The sequence below is a fragment of the Lycium ferocissimum genome, chromosome 6 (assembly GCF_029784015.1).
Source record: "Lycium ferocissimum isolate CSIRO_LF1 chromosome 6, AGI_CSIRO_Lferr_CH_V1, whole genome shotgun sequence".
In the NCBI taxonomy this organism is placed as follows: domain Eukaryota; kingdom Viridiplantae; phylum Streptophyta; class Magnoliopsida; order Solanales; family Solanaceae; genus Lycium; species Lycium ferocissimum.
Window position 1 is genome coordinate 63,391,748 of NC_081347.1, and position 25,270 is coordinate 63,417,017.

At 35.6% G+C, this 25,270-nt stretch overlaps 1 protein-coding gene across 2 annotated transcripts; it reads right to left on the reverse strand.

The window, feature by feature from the left end:
* On the reverse strand, window positions 1-24,669 carry LOC132059998 (glucan endo-1,3-beta-glucosidase 3-like). Of its 2 annotated transcripts, XM_059452843.1 has the most exons (5): window positions 24,546-24,669; window positions 2,093-2,653; window positions 1,400-1,978; window positions 828-855; window positions 1-674 (listed from the first exon to the last, which is right to left on the reverse strand). In XM_059452843.1, the coding sequence occupies exons 1-5, from the start codon at window positions 24,622-24,624 to the stop codon at window positions 518-520; spliced, it is 1,404 nt and encodes a 467-aa protein (XP_059308826.1). In that variant the 5' UTR covers window positions 24,625-24,669; the 3' UTR covers window positions 1-517. The 2 variants fall into 2 exon arrangements, with proteins under 2 accessions (XP_059308826.1, XP_059308825.1); XM_059452842.1 differs by having other exon boundaries at window positions 1,400-2,653.
* Window positions 24,670-25,270: the final 601 nt, after the last annotated feature.

Here is a 25,270-nt window from a genome sequence, read left to right on the forward strand (position 1 = left end):
TTAAATTCAGAACCCAGTTACTACTATACTTTAGTCATAGTGTTCAAATCTGGACTGGCCTAAGCCTATAGTGTTCAAGGGTTAGATTCAGAGCCTCAGAGGCATAAAGACTAGTACATGCAAAGCACCAGGGCCAGTGTAACAGCATTTGAAAACACCCTAATTGAAGGCAAGAGGAATCTTGCATTATACATAAATCGAACAAAGAGTATTCTATGCAGAAACATTATGAATGTCATCCGAGACAAAGGAATTAAGCTTCAGAAGGAAAAGAATGATTCTACCCTAAGATAATTACAGCAACCATCACAAACTATCTCTGCTGCGATTGCACATAGGAACAAATCCAGCGCACTCACCTCAATGCCAGTTCCTGCCCCGATCTAGATTCCATGATACCCCTTATAACCCTCATTGGAGGAACAAAATTGGGAGCGTTAAGCCACGGAAAGAGTGAAACTGTGTTTACAGTGTCATAAATGCAGCAAATATGCTGTGTAAGGCAATCCACATTATGCTACAAGGAAACTACCGTCCAGAAGATGATCAAACCAACAATGAAAGAGCTGAAGAAAATACGATCATTGGAATATTGTGAATGACAGCCAGATGCAGTTGTATTTGATGATGGAGCAAGTGGGGAGCTGTTTTTGAAGGTTCCGTTTCTTCCTCCACTATAAGAAAAATGAAAAGAAACAAGTCATAAATAGTAGAGCAAGAAAAATAAGTTTTGGGGACAAGGAATGAGACACTATTAATTGCAGAAAAAAGGCAATATAGAAATGACTAATTAGTAGCTGATAAAAGGAACAAAAGTAAATCCATACCTTCCTGGATATATACAAGAACCATTACCTGCAACAGGAAAACAAACATTATGTATCAATAATCATGCAAATCACAACATTGTCTGCAAAACAACAGCCAGGGATATAATATGTAGATATACTCTTGAAAACAAGTTCCAATCAGTATCTCATAATAGCTTAAATTAACCACTGTGATCTGATTTCGAGCAAAAAGTCAAGTAGTTAAATCACTGTACTTCAATCTTTCCAACACCGCCTAACTGTGTAAGTTTGCTGTTGAGTTCCGTAATACTCCACTATCTGTGTTGATGCATTGCATGTAGAAGAAATACATGTTTGCATCCATAATTTTGGAAGCACTACGAAGCCAAACAAGCCAAAAATTTTACATACGCTATGCCAAAAACCAGTTCATCTTGTGATAATACGCATCAACTTTTACATAGACGATTGTTAAAGTTTGCAGAAGCATTCCAATTGGACAAGACACTTGTGGTGTTGGATCTTGGGTTCAAATGTTCGAGTTAGCAAATTCATGTAAGATGAGCATTCACCAAAAAAAAAAAAAAAAGCCTATTTTGACAACTTACTAGGATCAGAGGTAGTGACTCTAGCAACACCATTGAAGTCGCATGTTCCATCAGCCATGCCCATCTTGTGATAATACGCATCAAAAGCATACGATGCATGAGCAATCACGGTATTGGGTTCATAACAAGGATTTTCTTGCAACAAAGGAGTACAGTCAACCTTCCCCGGTCCACAAGCCCAATCCAAAGCAGCTTGTACCATCTTTTTTTCCGCATTTTCTTTTGCAACACAATAGGTTTGGTTCGTATTGTAATTTGCTAACACCATTCCAGAACCCGTCAAGTGCAGGGTATAAACTGGCATTCCACTGGAATCAAACAGCCCCCAATTCTTCTCTGAAATAGAACCGGGCCTGAGATCTTCATTGTAAAGCTCATAAATATACGTACTAACTGCAATCCCAGGATGTTTGGGAGTCCCGGTATTATTAAGAACATGCTTAATTAAGTTACTATTATAAGTGTTAGCATTGTCAAGAGAGGCGTCTGGCTCGGATGAGTCACCCTTGGATGGCCAACCTGACTCAGTCACCATAATGGGAATGTTAGTGAAGTTCAAGTAGGACATGGAAAAATAGGCTGCATCAACAACGGTATCAAAGACATTAGTGTAGTGGAGGTGTGTGTTAGGATCAACAGCTTCTTTGTTAGGAGGAAGGGGACGAAAGAGAGCATAGTCTAACGGGATCACACCGTCGGATTTCATATAATTATAATATGGATATACATTGAGCATGAGATGGGACCCAGTGTCCTTCAAAAAGTTGAGCAATGGAACCATGACGGGGTCCAATGAGCGGTTGAAGAAAGCTTGCGAGGGTGGAAACCAGTCGAGGACGATAGAAGAAGAATGTGGGGTGGAGACTTTTATCTTGGAGTCGAGATTAGCAGCAACGAGGGCGGAGTGAATAAATTTCATGGCGGAGACCAAGACGGGAGCAGCATTGGGAAGCGTGGTAAGGACCTCGGAGCCGATGGCAATGGCTGTGATGTTGGTGGCGGGAACATGAGAGAGGACATTCCGAGAAACCCAATTGGCAGCAGTGGAATTGGACTGACCGATTCCTAAGAGCTGATCATTTGGTACAGAAACAGTGACGTGGATTCCAGTATTAGCAAGTGCAAGTAGCATAGCTTGGTCAGCATCAAATAGCCTGACATGATGAATTCGCTGTGCTTTGAGGAGAGCCACCACCTGAGTTGGACTGGGCATGTCTGAGACATCGGTGCCAATGTTTACACCAACGAAAGCCTCTGACAGAAAGAAGAAAGATTAATTAGAGTCTAGTTAAGCAGAAGAAATGAATGCAGTAATTCTGATTGAAATAAAAACAGAAGAAAATCACAAAGTTCTGTAAAGTATACAATTTCAGATGGTCACAAAGCCACAACCGGTTACATTTTATTTATGGAAAGATAACATGAGTTTCGACACCAGGTCACCAATTCACAGACCTGATAACCATCATAACAGCCATAATTCAAATGAAACCAGTCAGACATAGTACGTATCATATGTATTTAATTAAATTCTGTTAGCCCCATTATAAGATTGAAATATGAGATGGTGTAAGATAAGTTGACATGAAATTAGGATTAAGAGTTTTAATAAATGGACTGTTTGATGTGAGTAGTCTGATATAACTTTTGTGACTTCATTCAGGCCAGTTTAGATGCTTCAAAAATTGAAAGGCATACTCAAATGGGACTATCCCATAAATTGAACTTCTTCCTATATATATCTTGTCACAATTGTGATTTATTTGGTAACAAAGACCGTTTTGCTCCGTTTTCTTTATGCATTAGGTATTTGAAATTTACTACTATTAATCTAATTATTCTAGTTCCATATAGTCTTTTGCTTAGTAAAGATAAAACAGTATATTAAAAGTTTCTCCATTCTCAAAATTTTGCGAGGGTTTACCAGAACAGCCTCTCTACCTCCCAAGATAGGGCAAGGCTTGCGTACACTACCCTCCTCAGACCCTACTTTGTAACTAGGTCACCGATTCACACACCAGATAACCATCAGAACAGCCATAATTCAAATGAAACCAGTCAGTTCCACATTTGTATTAGGCAACGCTTGTTAGTTACAGATTAGTAGTTAAGCAAGCAGTTAGTTAGTTATTAACAGTTAGTCGGTTAGTTTTCATTCTTAGTCTAGGCTATACATACTTTGTACATCAGATATTTTCATTTGAGAAGCATTATTCATTTCCACAATGCGTTTGTTGATCTTTCTCCAAGCAGCCACTCACTCATCTTCTCCCTTATGGAATTCTCAGTTTGATTCACCATTGAAGCTTGGATTATCATTCTAGAATATGGTTTTGTTAGTACGAATAAATACGTCCAACCAAATGGACCTTTTTATGGTGCAAAGCAAGTTAACATGACTACTTATATTTAGGGCCAATGTAGCACGTGCCTAAGTGCAAAGCATCAACAGTTTGAATTCAGTTACACCTGAACTAAGCTATAGAGACCACTAATAAGGCATCATTAAGACAATAATCAATAATAAATCAGAATTACTGAGAGTAAGGAAGCCTCTATATAAGCCAATCACATCCACCTTTCTATTTCAGAGACTTTTATGTCTAATATTATTTGAAACAGCAGTTTCAGCCAAAAGACAGAAACCAAATGAAGTGACTCCTGATGATGCTCAATGAAGATTCACAATAACATTATGCTCACTATTTTTTTTTTTTTTTTTGATGACATGGGAACCCGCAGCCGCTACCCAAACCTTCGGGTGCGCACAGGGTAAACCTAGCTCCTGTGCAATAACTCGCAAACCACACAGGAGGACATTATGCTCACTATTTTAATAACAATAGGTTAAAATATGCTTGACATGACCTGACAGTTGATTCAAATAAGACAAGAGAAAGTCCATGTGCACTGACCAACTTTCAGCAATAATAGGCACATGAATATTATAAGGCAAACAACCATGCCATGTGCTAATATGTTACGTAATTCTTAAGAATGATAAAATAGCCATTAAATCTCAACAAAGACCTAAATAGATTATTATTATTGTTATTACATTTTATACTAGTATTTTAAAGGAAGGCACATGAGCTGGGGCACATTAGAACTAATCTGGAAAGATGATCATATATTAGAATTTCATAAAGTGAAATAATTTAGCTTCAGAAATCCTTATATGGATTGAAACAATCAGGGCGGATGTGGTACAATTGCCTTAGCGAATTTTTGCTAAAGGAAGGATATAAAAGTGATCCTATTTGTCCTTGTGTTTTTATGAAAAGGTCTGGATCTGAATTTGTCATAATTGCTGTATATGTTGATGACTTGAATATTATTGGAACTCCTGAAGAGCTTCCAAAGGCAGTAGAATGTTTGAAAAAAGGAATTTGAAATGAATGATCTTGAAAGACAAAATTTTGTCTTGATCTACAAATTGAGCATTTTACAAGCGGAACATTTGTCCATCAATCAACATATACTGAAAATATTTTACATGGATAAAGCGCATCCATTAAGTACCCCGATGGTTGTGAGATCACTTGATATTAATAAAGATCCATTTCGACCTTACGAAAATGACGAAGAGCTTGTTGGTCTTTGAAATACCATATCTTAGTGCAATTGGGGCATTAATGTATCTTGCCAATAATTCTCGACCGGATATAGCTTTTCTGAAAGCTTATTAGCAAGATTTAGTTCTTCCCCAACAAGAAGACATTGGAATGGTATTAAGCATATATTCAGATACCTTCGAGGCACCATTGACATGGGACTGTTTTATTCAAATGAATCAGACCCACAACTAATTGGTTATGCAGATGCAGGATATTTGTCTGACCCACATAAAGGTCGATCTCAGACTGGTTATTTATTTACATGTGGAGGTACAGCAATATCATGGCGTTCAACCAAACAAACTACGGTTGCTACTTCTTCAAATCATGCGAGAGATAATAGCAATTCATGAAGCAAGTCGAGAATGTGTTTGGTTGAGATCAATAACTCAACACATCCAGGAGACATGTGGCCTTGCTTTGGAAAGAGATATTCCAACAACATTGTATGAAGACAATGCTGCATGTATTGCTCAACTGAAGGGAGGATACATTAAAGGAGATAGAACAAAACATATTTCACCAAAGTTCTTTTTTACTCATGATCTTGAAAAGAAAGGTGAGATAGATGTTCAACAAATTCACTCGATCGATAATTTGGCGGATCTGTTCACTAAAGCATTACCAACCTCGACATTTGAAAAGCTGATATACAAGTTTGGAATGCGTCGTCTTCGAGAATTAAAGTGATCTTTTCATCAGGGAGAGAAAATACGCGCTGCACTCTTTTTTCCTTGGTCAAGATTTTATCCCATTGGGTTTTTCTGACAAGGTTTTTAACGAGGTAGCAAATAATGCGTAACGAGGCACATGTATGGACATCCAAGGGGGAGTGTTATGAAATATAGAGTATAGATGTCCATTACACAAATATAATGCCTCTTCCATTATCTTCCAACATCTTAATGGATCTTCCACCATCTTAATGGTTCTTCCATTATCTTCCACCATCTTAATGGTTCTTCCATTATCTTCCACCATCTTAATGGTTCTTCCATTATCTCATATATTGAATGCATATGTAGCACTATAAATAGAGGCATAAGTTTTCATATGGAATACACTTGAACACATTTGGATGAATAAGAAAGCTCTCATCTCTTGTCTCTCTATCTCTTTATTGTTCTTGCTTCATTTACCAAAACCATATAATATTTGAATGGTCCACATGGAGGGTGAATTGGTCCACATATATCACCCTGTATACGTTCCAGAAATGCAGGGGATTCAATGTACTCACTTGCCAATATGAATCGACAATCTTAAACAACATTATATGCATTCCAGTGAGTATTACTACAAATCACTATTTCCACAATTAGGTAAAGCATATACCAATTCACGTTGTATATCGGACTAAAAATAAGTAAGTAGTATTGCGGCTTTTTGTACAAAATTTGAGAGTTCAAATTTTGATTTAATAAGTCCACTATTAAAAATGGATTTGAATTGACAAAATAACTGCCAAATAAATAGAGTGCATATAATGTTTTCATATGGAATACACTTGAACAACACTTGAAACATATTGGGATGAATAAGAAAGCTCTCATCTCTTGTCTCTCTATCTCTTTAGTGTTCTTGCTTCATTTTTGATATATTGTACTAACTCTTAAGAATGATTTTACAACACGTTATCATGATAACGGTACAACACTTGAACACATTTGGATGAATAAGAAAGCTCTGAACTAGTAATACAGCTTATCAACATAGTAGTACCGAACAGATTAATATAAGACTCACCTTCGACGAATACACTTGAAACATATTGGGATGAATAAGAAAGCTCTCATCTCTTGTCTCTCTATCTCTTTAGTGTTCTTGCTTCATTTTTGATATATTGTACTAACTCTTAAGAATGATTTTACAACACGTTATCAGCACGAGGTTCTAACCAAACACTTATCTCTACTAAGTTAAATCTTATTAAGGTATGTGCTACATCCATTTACTTTTAACAGATACAAAAAAAAAAAAAAAATGATATTAATCTGTTCGGTACTACTATGTTGATAAGCTGTATTACTAGTTCAGATCTTTATATATGTTGATAAAGAAAACAAGTATTCTGCTTGTTTGCATTAAAAGAAGAACATGTGATGTTATTTTAATAATTTACGTGTGCACAGTACTATATACTATTCTTAATCTCTAGGACAATGTATTTAAGACTTACCTGGACAAGAAATAATATTTGTGACACAAAATACAAATGAAGCTCTTTAGATTTTAAAAAAAAAATGATACAGTAGATTTAATAATTGACGGAAAGAAATTATCTTCTCTAATCCCTTCTGTTGCTTTTTATTATTTTAGTTTAACATGTTTCGTATATTTGTACAAATATTATATGTGACTTTCTTTTAGCAAGTCTAATATTCCATGGAACCTTATGCTACTGTTTAAGTTATTGGCTTATGGAAATAAAGATATTGTTATTTTATTATCTCTAACTTATTTATCTTCTATGATAGCTTCACTATGTCGAATTTATCAAAACTTGAGTTTGTGGCACTTGACATCACTGGAAAGAATTACCTGTCATGGGTGCTCGATGCTGAAATACACCTAGACGCTAAAGGTCTTGGTGTCACTATTACCCAGGGTAATGCAGCATCGAGCCAGGACAAAGCAAAAGCTATGATCTTCCTTCGTCATCATCTGGATGAAGGTTTGAAGGCCGAATATTTGACAGTGAAAGATCCACTTGAATTGTGGACAGATGTTTGAAGGAAAGGTATGACCACCTTGGGCAACGGTATTGCGCGAGGGCTCGTTATGAGTGGATTCACTTACGGTTACGAGGATTTTAAACCGTATGTGATTATAACTCGCTCGTATGTAGAATTACTTCCCAATTAAAATTATGCGGGGAAAATGTAAAAGATGAGGATATGTTGGAAAAGACTCTACGACATTTCACGCCTCTAATTTGGTACTACGCGAATACCGTGAAAGGGGATTTAAAAAACATTCTGATTTGATCTCATGCCTCCTTGTGGCTGAGCAACATAACACCCTTCTGTTGAAAAATCATGAAGCCCGTCCCCCAGGAACTGCTCCATTCCCAGAAGCGAATGTGGTAGCGGTAAGTACGCACTGTACTCTTTTTCCCTTTACCAAGGTTTTGTCCCATTTGGGTTTTCCTGGCAAGGTTTTTAATGAGGCAGCTCTCAAAGCGTATTACTAGATATGTGTACTCTTTTTCCTTCATTAGGACTTTTTCCCACGGGGTTTTTTCTAATAAGGTTTTAACGAGGCACGTCATCTAATTAATGGACATCGTTGGGAGTGTTATGAAATGATAGTGGATGTCCATTAGCGGAGATAATGTTATGAAAGTTATGATGACAAAGTCATGATGATGTTGCCATGTAAGCATATGACCATCATGGACGAGGCTATATATATCCATTCATTCTCATTACGGAGATGGGAACAAAATTTAGTAAAACAAAGTATTCTTCATTTCTCTCTCTCTGTATGTGAGTAATACTACTTACTTATTTTTAGTGCTTAGTTTTATTTTACAACACGTTATCAGCACAAATAATAAGATTTAACTTAGTAGAGATAAGTGTTTGGTAAACTAAGCACTAAAAATAAGTAAGTAGTATTACTCACATACAGAGAGAGAGAAACGAAGAATACTTTGTTTTACTAAATTTTTGTGCACCTCTCCATCAACAGAATGAATGGATATATATAGCCTCATACAATGATGGTCATATGGGCTCACATGGCAACATCATCATGACTTTGTCATCATAACTTTCATAACATTATCTCCACTAATGTCCACTATCTCCACTAATGGACATCCACTATCATTTCATAACACTCCCCCTTGGATGTCCATTAATTAGATGACGTGCCTCGTTAAAACCTTATTAGGAAAAAACCCCGTGGGAAAAAGTCCTAATGAAGGAAAAAGAGTACACATATCTAGTAATACGCTTTGAGAGTCGCTCTATTAAAACCTTGCCAGTGAAAAACCTAAATGGGACAAAACCTTGGTCAAGGGAAAAAGAGTACAAAGGCGTAGTCTACTCCCCCGACGAGCACCAATATTCAGTGTCGGAGTCTTCGCATTCCAATCTTGAATATCATCTTCTCAAGAGTTGAAGTTGACAAAGATTTCGTGAACAAATCGCAGATTGTCACTTGAACGAATTTGTTGTACATCAATATCACCTTTCTTGGAGATCGCGGTGTGAAAAATAACTTTGGTGAAATGTGCTTCGTTCTATCTCCTTTTATAAATCCTCCTTTTAATTGAGCGCTACGCATAAAAGATTATCTTCATATAATGTGAATTTTGTATCACATTTCAAGCCACATCTTTCTCTCGATGAAATGTATCACTGATCTCAACCACACACATTCTCTACTTGCTTCATGAATAGCTATTATCTCGCATGATTCAAGAAGTAGCAACAATGGACTCGCTTTGTGGATCGCCATGATATAGCGATCTCCGCATGTAAAACATGAGCAGCCCGCCGAGATCGAGCTTTATGTGGATCGTATAAATAACCCGCATCCGCATAACCAACAAGATCCGTACTACCTTTGTTAGTATAAAACGGACCCGTATCGCTAGTTCCCTTCGCAATATATGCTTAACTCCGTTCCAATGTCTTCGTGTAGAGAAGAGCCATATCTTGCTAGCAAATTAACGAACGACGCATGTCGAGGTCTTGTAGCGTTAGCAAGATACAGCATTTTACCAATTGCACTAAGATATGGTACTGTGACCAAGAAGCTCTTCTATTTTCTTCTTGAGCTCGGAACGGATCTTTACTCACTTCAAGTGAGCGAACAATCATTGGAGTACTTAAAGGATGCGCATTGTCCATGTAAAACCGTTTTTAAACTTTCTCATAGGCGATTGATGGATAAAGATCCCTTTTGTGACATGTTCAATTTGCGGACGAAGACAGAGTTTTTGTCTTTTCCTAGATCTTTTCATCTCAAATTCTTCTTCAAATATTCAATCGCCTTTCGAGCTCTTCTCGAGTTCCAATGAGATTTATGTCATCAACATAAACGGCCAGTATAATGAACCCCGATTTTGTTTTAATAAAAACACATGGACAAATAGCATCATTTGTATATCTTCTATTTATCAAGTACTCACTTAAGCGATTATACCATGCGTAAGCCGATTGTTTTAAACCATATAATGATCTTTGTAATGCGATTGAATACATTTCCCGAGACTTTAAACCAAATCTTGAGTATTTATATCCTATCCTTTATTTTCATATAAATTTCATTATCAAGGAGCCATAAAGATAAGCCTTTTGCACATCCATGAGATGTATTTCGATGGTTTCATATACGCTAAACCGATAAGGTATCGAAATGTTATAGCATCCATGCTCGGTGAATACGTTTCTTCATGGTCAACGCAAGTGTCTTTGAGGAGAAGTCCTTGTAACAAGGCGTGCTTTGTATCGTACAATTTCATTTCTCTCATTTCTTTCTCCGTACAAAGAACCCATTTGTGATCGGTTTTACACCATTAGGCGTTTGGACTACAGTCCAAAAACCTCACGTTTAGTAAGTGAATTCAATTCTGATTGAATTGCATCTTTCCATTTTGGCCAATCATATCTTTGTCGACATTCTTCGACGGATTGAGGTTCCTGATCCTCACTGCCTTTCATAATATTTAGTGCAACATTTCGATACCTTATCGGTTTAGCTGTATATGATGTTGTAAAATCATTCTTAAGAGTTAGTACAATATATCAAAAATGAAGCAAGAACACTAAAGAGATAGAGAGACGGATGAGAGCTTTCTTATTCATCCCAATATGTTTCAAGTGTTGTTTCAGAACGTATTCCATATGAAAACTTATGCCTCTATTTATAGCGCTACGTATTTATTGATATATGAGATAATGGAAGAACCATTAAGATAGTGGAAGATAATGGAAGAACCGTTAAGATGGTGGAAGATCCGTTAAGATGTTGGAAGATAATGGAAGAGGCATTATATTTGTGTAACGGACATCTATAATTTATATTTCATAACACTCCCCTCGATGTCCCGTCAGTGCCTCGTTACGCGTTATTTGCTACCTCGTTAAAAACTTGCCGAAAAACCCATAGGATAAAATCTTGACCCAGCGAGGAAAAAAGAGTGCGGCGCGTATTTTCTCTCCCCCGATGAAAGATCACTTTAATTCTCGAAGACGACGCATTCCAAACTTGTATATCACCAAATGTCGAGGTTGGTAATGTTTTAGTGAATGATCCTACAAATTATCGATCGAGTGAATTTGTTGAACATCTATCTCACCTTCTTTGTCAAGATCATGAGTAAAAAGAACTTTGGTGAAATATGTTTTGTTCTATCTCCTTTAATGTATCCCTCCCTTCAACAGCAATACATAAGATGTTACATCTGATATTGTTGGAATATCTCTCTTTCAAAGCACACGTGTCTCCCGGATGTGTTGAGTTATTGATCTCAACCAAACACATTCTTGACTTGCTTCATGAATCGCTATTATCTCCGCATGATTTGAAAAGTAGCAACCGTAGTTTGTTTGGTTGAACGCCGTGATATTGTTGTCCTCCACATGTAAATAAATAACCGACCGAGATCGACCTTTATGTGGGTCGACAAATATCCCGTATCCGCATAACTAATTAGTTCAGGTCCGATTCATTTGAATAAAACAGCCCCATGTCAATGGTGCCTCTCGAAGGTATACGAATATATGCTTACCATTCCAATGTCTTCTCGTCGAAGAACTAAATCTTGCTAATAAGCTTACGCAGAAAGCTATGTCCGGTCGAGAATTATTGGCAAGACACATTAATGCCCAAATTGCGCTAAGATATGGTATTTCGGCACCAACAAGCTCTTCGTCATTTTCGTAAGGTCGAAATGGATTGCTTTATTAATATCAAGTGATCACAAACTATCGGGTACTTAATGGACGCGCTTTATCCATGTAAAATCTCTTTAAAATATTTTCAAGTATATGTTGATTGATGGACAAATGTTCCGCTTGTAAAATGCTCATTTGTAGACCAAGACAAAATTTTGTCTTTCCAAGATCTTTTCAAATTCCTTTTTCAAGCATTCTACCGCCTTTCGAAGCTGCAAAGAGTTCCAATAATATTCAAGTCATCAACATATACGAATTATATAAATTCGAATCCGGACACTTTTCATAAAAACACAAGGACAAATAGGATCACTTTTATATCCTTCGCTTTGCAAAAATTCGCTAAAAGGCAATTGTACCACATCCGCCCCGATTGTTTCGTCTATATAAGGATTACGAAGCTAAATTATTTCACTTTATGAAATTCTAATATATGATCATCTTTCCCGAGATTAGTTCTAATGTGCCCTGTACCTGTGCCTTCGCTTTAAATACTAGTATAAAATGTAATAACAATAATAATAATCTATTTAGGTCTTTGTTGAGCTTTAATGGCTATTTTATCATTCTTAAGAATTACGTACAGCAGAGTTATAATCACATACAGTTTTAAAATCCTGTAACCGTAAGTGAATCCACTCATAACGAGCCCCCTGAGAATACCGCCGCCTTAAGGTGTCGTCATATTCTTTCCTTCAAACTCGTCCACAATTCAAGTGATCTTTCACCGTCAAATATTCTACCTTCAAACCTTCATCAGGATGATGGCGAAGGAAGATCATATCTTTTGCTTTGTCCGGCTCATCTTCGCGTTACCCTGGGTAATAGTGACACCAAGACCTTTAGCGTCCAGGGTGTATTTCAAAGATCGAGCACCCATGACAGTAATTCTTTCGATGTCAAGTGCATAAACTCAAGTTTTGATAAATTCGACATAGTGAAGCTATCATAGAAGATAAATAAGTTAGAGATAATAAAATAACACAATCTCAAAACAATATCTTTATTTCCATAAGCCAATAACTTAGCAAGAAAGATAAGGTTCCATGGAATATTAGACTTGCTAAAAGAAAGTCACATATAATATTTGTATAAATATACGAAACATGTTAAACTAAAATAATAAAAAGCAATAGAAGGGATTAGAAGAAGATAATTCTTTCCGTCAATTATTAAATCTCGTATCATTTTTTTTTTTTAAATCTAAAGAGCTTCATTTGTATTTTGTGTCACAAATATTATTTCTTGTCCAGGTAAGTCTTAAATACATTGTCCTAGAGATTAAGAATAGTATATAGTACTGTGCACACGTAAATTATTAAAATAACATCACATGTTCTTCTTTTAATGCAAACAAGCAGAATACTTGTTTTCTTTATCAACATATATAAAGATCTGAACTAGTAATACAGCTTATCAACATAGTAGTACCGAACAGATTAATATCATTTTTTTTTTTTTGTATCTGTTAAAAGTAAATGGATGTAGCACATACCTTAATAAGATTTAACTTAGTAGAGATAAGTGTTTGGTTAGAACCTCGTCCGATAACGTGTTTGTAAAATCATTCTTAAGAGTTAGTACAATATATCAAAAATGAAGCAAGAACACTAAAGAGATAGAGACAAGAGATGAGAGCTTTCTTATTCATCCCAATATGTTTCAAGTGTATTCGTCGAAGGTGAGTCTTATATTAATCATTGGTACTACTATGCTGATAGTCGTATTACTAGTTCGGTAGCTTTCTTATTCATCCAAATGTTGATGTTACCGTTATCATGATAACGTGTTGTAAAATCATTCTTAAGAGTTAGTACAATATATCAAAAATGAAGCAAGAACACTAAAGAGAGAGAGACAGAGAGACTTAAAGCTTTCTTATTCATCCCAATATGTTTCAAGTGTTGTTCAAGTGTATTCCATATGAAAACATTATATGCACTCTATTTATTTTCGCGTTTATTTTGTCAATTCAAGTCCATTTTTAATAGTGGACTTATTAAATCAAAAATTTGAACTCTCAAATTTTGTACAAGGGTACAGAATACTACTTACTTATTTTTAGTCTTCGATATACAACGTGAATTGGTATATGCTTTACCTAATTGTGGAAATAGTGATTTGTGTAATACTCACCGGAATGCATATAATGTTGTTTAAGATTGTCGATTCATATTGGCAAGTGAGTACATCGAATCCCCCGCATTTCGGAACGTATAGGTGATATATGTGGACCAATTCACCCTCCATGGACCATTCAAATATTATATGATTTTGGTAAATGAAGCAAGAACAATAAAGAGATAGAGAGACAAGAGAGAGAGCTTATTCATCCAAACGTGTTCAAGTGTTGTTCAAGTGTATTCCATATGAAAACTTACCTCTATATATAGTGCTACATATGCATTCAATATATGAGATAAAGGAAGAACCATTAAGATGGAAGATAATGGAAGAACTATTAAGATGGTGGAAGATCCATTAAGATGTTGGAAGATAATGGAAGAGGCATTATATTTGTGTAATGGACATCTATACTCTATATTTCATAACACTTCGATGTCCATACATGTGCCTCGTTACGCATTATTTGCTACCTCGTTAAAAACCTTGTTTAAAACCCAATGGGATAAAATCTTGACCAAGGAAAAAAGAGTGCCGCGTATTTCTCTCTCCCCGATGAAAAGATCACTTTAATTCTCGAAGACGACGCATTCCAAACTTGTATATACGCTTTTCAAATGTCGAGGTTGGTAATGCTTTAGTGAAATCGTATCCGCCAAATTATCGATCGAGTGAATTTGTCGAACATCTATCTCACTTTCTTTTCAAGATCAGCGAGTAAAAAAAGAACTTTGGTGAAATATGTTTTGTTCTATCTCCTTTAATGTATCCTCCTTCTGAAAGCAATACATGCGCATTGTTCTCATACAATGTTGTTGGAATATCTCTTTCCAAAGCAAGGCCACATGTCTCCCGGATGTGTTGAGTTATTGATCTCAACCAAACACATTCTTGACTTGCTTCATGAATTGCTATTATCTCTCGCATGATTTGGAAGAAAGTAGCAACCGTAGTTTGTTTGGTTGAACGCCATGATATTGCTGTACCTCCACATGTAAATAAATAACCAGTCTGAGATCGACCTTTATGTGGGTCAGACAAATATCCTGCATCTGCATAACCAATTAGTTGTGGGTCTGATTCATTTGAATAAAACAGTCCCATGTCAATGGTGCCTCGAAGGTATCTGAATATATGCTTACCATTCCAATGTCTTCTTGTTGGGGAAGAACTAAATGCCGCTAATAAGCTTACGAAAGCTATATCTCGGGTCGAGAATATTGGCAAGATACATTAATGCCCAATTGCACTAAGATATGGTATTTCAAAGACTAACAAGCTCTTCGTCATTTTCGTAAGGTCGAAATGGATCTTTATTAATATCAAGTGATCTCACAACATCTAGGGTACTTAATGGATGCGCTTTATCCATGTAAAATCTCTTTAAAATATTTTCAAGATATGTTGATTGATGGACAAATGTTCCGCTTGTAAATGCTCAATTTGTGTACTCAAGACAAAATTTTGTCTTTCCAAGATCTTTCATTTCAAATTCCTTTTTCAAGCATTCTACCGCCTTTGGAAGCTCTTCAGGAGTTCCAATAATATTCAAGTCATCAACATATACAACAATTATGACAAATTAGGATCGTACCTTTTCATAAAAACACAAGGACAAATAGGATCACTTTTATATCCTTCCTTTAGCAAAAATTCGCTAAGGCAATTGTACCACATCCGCCCTGATTGTTTCAATCCATATAAGGATTTCTGAAGCTAAATTATTTCACTTTATGAAATTCTAATATATGATCATCTTTGATTAGTTCAATGCCTCACCATGTGCCTTCCTTTAAAATACTAGTATAAAATGTAATAACAATAATAATAATCTATTTAGGTCTTTGTTGAGCTTTAATGGCTATTTTATCATTCTTAAGAATTACGTACGAGAAGTTATAATCACATGCTTTAAAATCCTCGAATCGTAAGTGAATCCACTTATAACGAGCCTCTGAATACCGTCGCCTTAAGCGTGGTCATACCTTCCTTCAAACCTCCGTCCACAATTCAAGTGGATCTTTTCATCACAATATTCGGCCTTCAAACCTTCATCCAGGATGATGACGAAGGAAGATCATATCTTTTTCTTTGTCTCAAGCTCTCGATGCCGCATTACCGGGTAATAGTGACACCAAGACCTTTAGCGTCTAGGTGTATTTCCAAAGATCGAGCACCCATGACATGTAATTTTTCCGATGTCAAGTGCCACAAACTCAAGTTTTGATAAATTCGACATAGTGAAGCTATCATGAAGATAAATAAGTTAGAGATAATAAAATAACACAATCTCAAAACAATATCTTTATTTCCATAAGCCAATAACTTAAACAAGAGCATGCTGTTAAGGTTCCATGGAATATTAGACTTGCTAAAAGAAAGTCACATATAATATTTGTATAAATATACGAAACATGTTAAACTAAAATAATAAAAAGCAATAGAAGGGATTAGAGAAGATAATTTCTTTCCGTCAATTATTAAATCTACTGTATCATTTTTTTTTTTAAATCTAAAGAGCTTCATTTGTATTTTGTGTCACAAATATTATTTCTTGTCGTAAGTCTTAAATACATTGTCCTAGAGATTAAGAATAGTATATAGTACCGTGTACACGTAAATTATTAAAATAACATCACATTCTTTTAATGCAAACAAGCAAACGAATTGTTTTCTTTATCAACATATATAAAGATCCGAACTAGTAACACAAACCTATCAACATAGTAATCTTAAATGCATTAATATCATTTTTTTTTTTTTTTGTATCCGTTAAAAAAAGTAAACGGATGTAGCACATACCTTAATAAGATTTAACTTAGTAGAGATAAGTGTTTGGTTAGAACCTCGTGCTGATAACGTGTTGTAAAATCATTCTTAAGAGTTAGTACAATATATCAAAAATGAAGCAAGAACACTAAAGAGATAGAGAGACAAGAGACGAGAGCTTTCTTTATTCATCCAATATGTTTCAAGTGTATTCGTCAATGTGAGTCTTATATTAACTGCTCGGTACTACTATGTTGATAAGCTGTATTACTAGTTCAGAGCTTTCTTATTCATCCAAATGTGTTCAAGTGTTGTACCGTTATCATGATAACGTGTTGTAAAATCATTCTTAAGAGTTAGTACAATATATCAAAAATGAAGCAAGAACACTAAAGAGATAGAGAGACAAGAGGACTTAAAGCTTTCTTATTCATCCCAATATGTTTCAAGTGTTGTTCAAGTGTATTCCATATGAAAACATTATATGCACTCTATTTATTTGGCAGTTATTTTGTCAATTCAAGTCCATTTTTAATAGTGGACTTATTAAATCAAAAATTTGAACTCTCAAATTTTGTACAAGGGCCGCAATACTACTTACTTATTTTTAGTGCTGATATACAACGTGAATTGGTATATGCTTTACCTAATTGTGGAAATAGTGATTTGTAGTAATACTCACTGGAATGCATATAATGTTGTTTAAGATTGTCGATTCATATTGGCAAGTGAGTACATTGAATCCCCTGCATTTCTGGAACGTATACAGGGTGATATATGTGGACCAATTCACCCTCCATGTGGACCATTCAAATATTATATGATTTTGGTAAATGAAGCAAGAACAATAAAGAGATAGAGAGACAAGAGATGAGAGCTTTCTTATTCATCCAAATGTGTTCAAGTGTTGTTCAAGTGTATTCCATATGAAAACTTATGCCTCTATATATAGTGCTACATATGCATTCAATATATGAGATAAAGGAAGAACCATTAAGATGGTGGAAGATAATGGAAGAACCATTAAGATGGTGGAAGATCCATTAAGATGTTGGAAGATAATGGAAGAGGCATTATATTTGTGTAATGGACATCTATACTCTATATTTCATAACACTGACGGATGTCCATACATGTGCCTCGTTACGCATTATTTGCTACCTCGTTAAAAACCTTGTCGTAAAAAAACCCGTGGGATAAAATCTTGACCAAGGAAAAGAGTGCAGGCGCGATTTTCTCTCCCCGATGAAAAGATCACTTTAATTCTCGAAGACGACGCATTCCAAACTTGTATATCGAAGCCTTTCAAATGTCGAGGTTGGTAATGCTTTAGTGAAATCGTATCCGCCAAATTATCGATCGAGTGAATTTGTCAACATCTATCTCACCTTTCTTTTCAAGACATGAGTAAAAAAGAACTTTGGTGAAATATGTTTTGTTCTATCTCCTTTAATGTATCCTCCTTCGCTGAATAGCAATACTTTAAAAGATTGTCTTCATACAATGTTGTTGGAATATCTCTTTCCAAAGCAAGGCCACATGTCTCCGGATGTGTTGAGTTATTGATCTCAACCAAACACATTCTCGACTTGCTTCATGAATTGCTATTATCTCTCGCATGATTTGAAGAAGTAGCAACCGTAGTTTGTTTGGTCAACGCCGATATTCTGCCGTACCTCCACATGTAAATAAATAATCCGCCTCCGAGATCGACCTTACGCGGGTCGACAAATATCCCGCATCTAAGATAACCAATTAGTCAGTGGGTCCGATTCATTTGAATAAAACAAATCTCCATGTCAATGGTGCCCTCGAAGGTATCCAATATATGCTTAATACCATTCCAATGTCTTCTTGTTTCTGGGAAGAACTAAATCTTGCTAATAAGCTTACAGAGAAAGCTATATCCGTCGATGAATTATTGGCAAGATACATTAATGCCCCAATTGCACTAAGATATGGTATTTCAAAGACCAACAAGCTCTTCGTCATTTTCGGTCGAAATGGATCTTTATTAATATCAAGTGATCTCACAACCATCGGGGTACTTAATGGATGCGCGCTTTATCCATGTAAAATATTTTCAAGATATGTTGATTGATGGACAAATGTTGTTTTTGTAAAATGCTCAATTTGTGACCAAGACAAAATTTTGTCTTTCCAAGATCTTTCATTTCAAATTCTTTTTCAAGCATTCTACCGCTTTGGAAGCTCTTCGCGAGTTCGATAATATTCAAGTCATCAACATATCGTGACCAAATTATGACAAATTCAGATCGAGACCTTTTCATAAAAACACGGACAAATAGGATCACTTTTATATCCTTACTTTAGCAAAAATTAGCTAAGGCAATTGTACCACATCCGCCCGATTGTTTAATCCATATAAGGATTTCAGAAGGCTTTATTGAACAAGTTTCTCGTGGAATTTTTTGTAACTTCAGTACTTTGAATCCTTCAAAGGATTTTTATAAAAATGTCGTGGTCTAATGAGCCTATATAAATAGGCTGTGGACAATATCCATCAACCGCATATCAAGCTTTTCACAATCAAGCTAGATTTATTAGATACACGAAGGTAATGCGTATCCACCACGGGAGAATATGTCTCCACATAATCAATGCCGGACCTTTGCGAAAATCCTTGTACCCTGGCCGTGCTTTATGTCTAACTACGACTTCGCATTTTTCGTTTCGTTTTTTCAAACACCCATTTGTACCCTATTGGTTTGACATCTTCAGGTGTTCGGACTACTGGTCCGAAAACTTCACGTTTTTCAAGTGAAGTCAATTCTGCTTGAATTGCGTCTTTCCATTTTGGCCAATCATTTCTCTGTCTACATTCATCAATAGATTTTGGCTCAAGATTCTCATCTTGTTGCATTATTTCAACAGCAACATTATAGGCAAAAGTATTGTCGACCTGATATCATTTCGGTTCGCTTTTCCGTCGAGATATAACTTATTGAGATTTCATCATTCTCGTGTTTACGGAGTAATGGACCTTCTGCGGTATGCTTATCATTTGTTATATCTCGAGGCTCTTTTGGTAATAGCCTCCATATGATGATCGTTTTGATCATTCACTCCTTTCTTTTTCGAGGATTTTTTATCCTTAGACAGGATTAGTCTACCACGTTTGAGATGTGGCCTAGACTCGTTGCATTAACCATTTGTCCTACGGGACATCAACTCGCCCCAGGAGTATTTGCACCGGAATATGCGATTTTGTGATCCTCGGAAGGTTAGTAAATGCGCGGCGGTTGATTTGCGTAACATTTTGCAAATAAATCATCTTTTGAACCCTCTTGTTCACGTTGATTTGTTCGAGGATCTAAATGAGATAGTGATAATACATTCCGTCTATCTCCTTTTCAGTAACTTCTTTTACGTCCTAATGTTGGGTATCTTGATTCATTAAAATGACAATCGGCAAATCTTGCCGTAAATAAATCTCCAGTCATAGGTTCCAAATATTTTATAATGGAAGGAGATCTATACCCAACATATATCCCCCTTCTTTGGGGGCCACGTCTTTTGTGCGTTGTAGTGGAGAAATTGGAACATATACCGCACGTCAAAGATTACGAGATGGGAAATATTTGGCTCGACGAAAGCTCAATTGTAATGGGAGAATTCATGATAAGCTGTTGATCTTTACTCTTGTAAGTCTTTGCTGGTACGAAATAGCATGCTAAATGTAAAATAGAAGTTTCGTCCTCATTAGCAAATGGTCTGATATTAATCGAGACGCTTAATCAATGATTCTCCTTAGACCATTTTGAGTATGAACACGGGCAATCGGATGTTCAACTGTTATTCCGGTGGCCATACAATAATCATTAAAAGCTTGAGATGTAAACTCACCAAAGATTATCAAAACGGATTGTCTTTATTGCATAATCGGAAATTGTGCTCTTAACCTTATTATTTGAGCCAACAATCTCGCAAATGCCATATGCCGAGTTGATAATAAGCACACGTGTGACCATCTTGTAGATCGTACCAAGACCATATAATATTTGAATGGTCCACATGGAGGGGTGAATTGGTCCACATATATCACCGTATACGTTCCAGAAATGCGGGGGATTGATCCCAACCTTAATTCGATGGTTTAATAACCAATTTTCCTTGAGAACAAGCAACACAAGAGAATTCCGCGATTGAAGAATCTTTTGGTTCTTCAAAGTATGCCCATTTGAATTCTCGATTATTTTGCGTATCATATTAGGCCGGGATGGCCGGACCGGTGTAAATGATAAAGTCATTAGAATCGGTAAACATTTTGTTTACTACGGCATGTGTTTCAACCGTACCAATACTTGTATAGTACAACCGAGAAGAAAGTGCGGGTAATCTTTCTTGCACAAATTTTCCGCTTTTATTGTAGTAATATAAAGGTATTGACATTTTCTTCGTTAGCGGTCTCGCATGATAGCCATTTTGGCGAATGACCTTGAAACTCAACAAGTTTCTCCGAGACTTACTACAATACAATGCATTATTAATGTCCAATATTGTTCCTCCGGTAGTAATAAGCCGCTCTTCCGCAGCCCTCAATTAATTTTGTACTACCGGATATTGTATTGACATAGGCCTTTTCATAACCAAATGAGAGAAATATTTCTTTTCTCTTAGTATAGTGTGAGTTGTAGCACTATCCGGAAGGCACGTATCTCCGTTACTCATCTTGGATCGATTGAAGACCGAGGAATTTTATTTATCTTCATAAAATAAAAGTACATCATAAGAACATAGAACAGAAAACTTAAGAACTTCTTGAAAAATAAAAACAACATAAGGAAGAACATAATAATTAAAAACACATAGATAAGAACAACAACATAATTCATTCCCCAGCCAAATGATCAAACTTTAGTTTTGATCCCCAAAGAAGTCTTGACTTCCAAATGAGTAATATCATTTAAAGCCGTATTTGCTTCGAAAACATCGTATTTATGTGAAGGCCTCGACAAAGATCATTGTTGAAAGTCAAGTGTGACTCCTTTGGCATTAATGAGAAGAGGCACCACTTTTATATTTGCCTTTCTTTTGAAGGAATTTTGATAAAGCCTAGCAAAATGCTCGGGCGCCGACATTCATTTTTCCGGTGGCCTTTCATACCACAACGATGACGGTTGCCTCTAGAATGATTGCTCGAGAACCCGTATTGTTCGCCCACCTTTTCGGTGACCACCACGACGATTATTAGATCGTCCCTTGCCTGCTCACGCCCACGCACATTATTATGGCCCCGATTATTATTATTTTGTCTTAAAGCGGTGGCCGTTCCGCTACCACATTCGCTTCTGGGAATGGAGCAGTTCCTGGGGGACGGGCTTCATGATTTTTCAACAGAAGGGTGTTATGTTGCTCAGCCACAAGGAGGCATGAGATCAAATCAGAATGTTTTTTAAATCCCCTTTCACGGTATTGCTTCTTTGTAGTACCAAATTAGAGCGTACGAAATGTCGTAAGAGTCTTTTCCAACATATCCTCATCTTTTACATTTTCCGCATAATTTTAATTGGGAAGTAATTTACGTACGAGTTATAATCGCATACGGTTTTAAAATCCGTGTAACCGTAAGTGAATCCACTCATAACGAGCCCTCGAGAATACGGGTGCCTTAAGGTGGTCATACCTTTCCAGCTCCGTCCACAATTGAGTGGATCTTTCATTTTGTCAAATATTGACTTCAAACCTTCATCCGGATGATGACGAAGGAAGATCATAGCTTTTGCTTTGTCCCGGCTCGATCTTTGCATTACCCACGGGTAATAGTGACACCAAGACCTTTAGCGTCTAGGTGTATTTCAAAGCATCGAGCACCCGTAATGTAATTCTTTCCCGGTGATGTCAAGTGCCACAAACTCAAGTTTTGATAAATTCGACATAGTGAAGCTATCATAGAAGATAAATAAGTTAGAGATAATAAAATAACACAATCTCAAAACAATATCTTTATTTCCATAAGCCAATAACTTAAACAGTAGCATAAGGTTCCATGGAATATTAGACTTGCTAAAAGAAAGTCACATATAATATTTGTATAAATATACGAAACATGTTAAACTAAAATAATAAAAAGCAACAGAAGGGATTAGAGAAGATAATTTCTTTCCGTCAATTATTAAATCTACTGTATCATTTTTATTTTTTTTTATTTTTTATTTTTTTTAAATCTAAAGAGCTTCATTTGTATTTTGTGTCACAAATATTATTTCTTGTCCAAGTAAGTCTTAAATACATTGTCCTAGAGATTAAGAATAGTATATAGTACTGTGCACACGTAAATTATTAAAACAACATCACATGTTCTTCTTTTAATGCAAACAAGCAGAATACTTGTTTTCTTTATCAACACGTATAAAGATCGAACTAGTAATACGAACTTATCAACATAGTAGTAAATGATTAATATCATTTTTTTTTTTTTATTTGTGTCATTAAAAGTAAATGGATGTAGCACATACCTTAATAAGATTTAACTTAGTAGAGATAAGTGTTTGGTTAGAACCTCGTCTTTGATAACGTGTTGTAAAATCATTCTTAAGAGTTAGTACAATATATCAAAAATGAAGCAAGAACACTAAAGAGATAGAGAGACAAGAGATGAGAGCTTTCTTATTCATCCCAATATGTTTCAAGTGTTGTTCAAGTGTATTCCATATGAAAACTTATGCCTCTATTTATAGTGCTACATATGCATTCAATATATGAGATAATGGAAGAACCATTAAGATGGTGGAAGATAATGGAAGAACCATTAAGATGGTGGAAGATCCATTAAGATGTTGGAAGATAATGGAAGAGGCATTATATTTGTGTAATGGACATCTATACTCTATATTTCATAACAGTTATTACATTTTATACTAGTATTTTAAAGGAAGGCACATGAGCTGGGGCACATTAGAACTAATCTGGAAAGATGATCATATATTAGAATTTCATAAAGTGAAATAATTTATGAAAAGATGCCATGTTTAGAAAGTCAATATTACTAAAGCAAAAAGTCTCTTTCTTTAGAAAAATCACAGAGAAAATGACAGGGTAGCAAAAGTATTCAAATTGTCACACATATTGCTTCAGCACTGGCTTGAACTTTTTGACAGAAAAAATAACCAGAAATACTAGGAAAATCTCATCAAATCTAGACACCAAAAATAGTAGAAATTGAACCAAAAAAACTGCAACACACTCTAAAGTAGATTTAAACAATAACAGAAATTGCAAAAGCTGCATCTCCAAGATAAGAGTTCCCACTAAATCTTTCTTTTTCCACAGTTTCTGTCAGTTTAAGGGACATATTTTGTTAGTTTAAGGGACATATTTTGTTAAATATTTGACAGAGACCAAAAATGCTCAAATTTAAAGGACTAAAACTTCTCAAGAATGTATTTAAGTGGTCCATTTTTTTGTGATTCCAGTACTTAGCAAGGCAGAATGGAGAAAAGATTGGTTTACTAATGTGAACAAATATGCTAAAATGAAGACAAACATACAACAAACAAGACAGAGTCAAGAAAATAACTCACTTCTAAACAACATATAGAATCTTAAAAGAAGTCCAAAAGAAAATTGGTGAAGAAGTATCAAGATAATAGATTTCTCATCCACAACATAAATACACATAATATAAGTAGAAATAAAGACCACATTAAAATCATGAAGTTTATACAAAGTTAATGGAAGCAAGAAAATAGTAAAAGAACTTACCTTCATTTGCAGAAAGAGCAGAAGCTACTAAAAGTGAAAGAAGAAGAAGCAATAAACACACTGAACTCATTATTTCCATTGTAAACCTTCAATCTTGTAAAATCATAGCAACCCCTCAAGCAAAGTTTCGTGGGCGTGGGGGGTGGGGGGGTTGTTAGGTGATTAATTATATGAGTATATAGATAGAGTAAACTAGGGTGAGTTGAAATGTGTAGATTTTATTCCAAGTCTAGAAAAACATAAAAGTAGCTGTCAGATATCTAACGGCTGTGATTAAAACATAGGATGCTCTGTCTTTTGCAGCTAAAGAGATTGGAAACTTTAAGGTCCTTTTGGGACAGCAAAGAACACTTTTTGGTTCGTTTAGTTTCCACGAACGAACATAAGAAATTATTACTAGTTTCAAAATAAGTGTCATAAGAATCGGGCCGTTAAGAAATCAATAAATACAATATAAAATTTATTAAATTATCCCTATTTAATATTAGATACTTCCTCAGAATAAAAAAGAATGTCAATTTAGCTATTTGTATATCCTTTAAAAAATACTAACTCCTAGAAAAAAATATAGAATTTGACTAAACTGCCCTTAATTAAATAGGTATTAGGATTTGATCACATAACACTTAATAGAGCAAATTTGAAAAAAATAAGATTAATTCTTTCTTGATTTGATAAGTGGACAATCTTTTTGATCCAAGAAAAAAAATGGCTAAGTGGACTCT

Bases quoted from the DNA above. Each gene is read 5' to 3' on its own strand.
- LOC132059998 (XM_059452842.1), bottom strand. From the start codon at position 24,624: ATGGAAATAATGAGTTCAGTGTGTTTATTGCTTCTTCTTCTTTCACTT. The intron at 856-1,399 runs GTAAGTTGTCAA...TTCCTGTTGCAG, and splicing joins AGTCACTACCTCTGATCCTA to GTAATGGTTCTTGTATATAT. The intron at 675-827 runs GTATGGATTTAC...TTTTTCTTATAG, and splicing joins TCTTGTATATATCCAGGAAG to TGGAGGAAGAAACGGAACCT.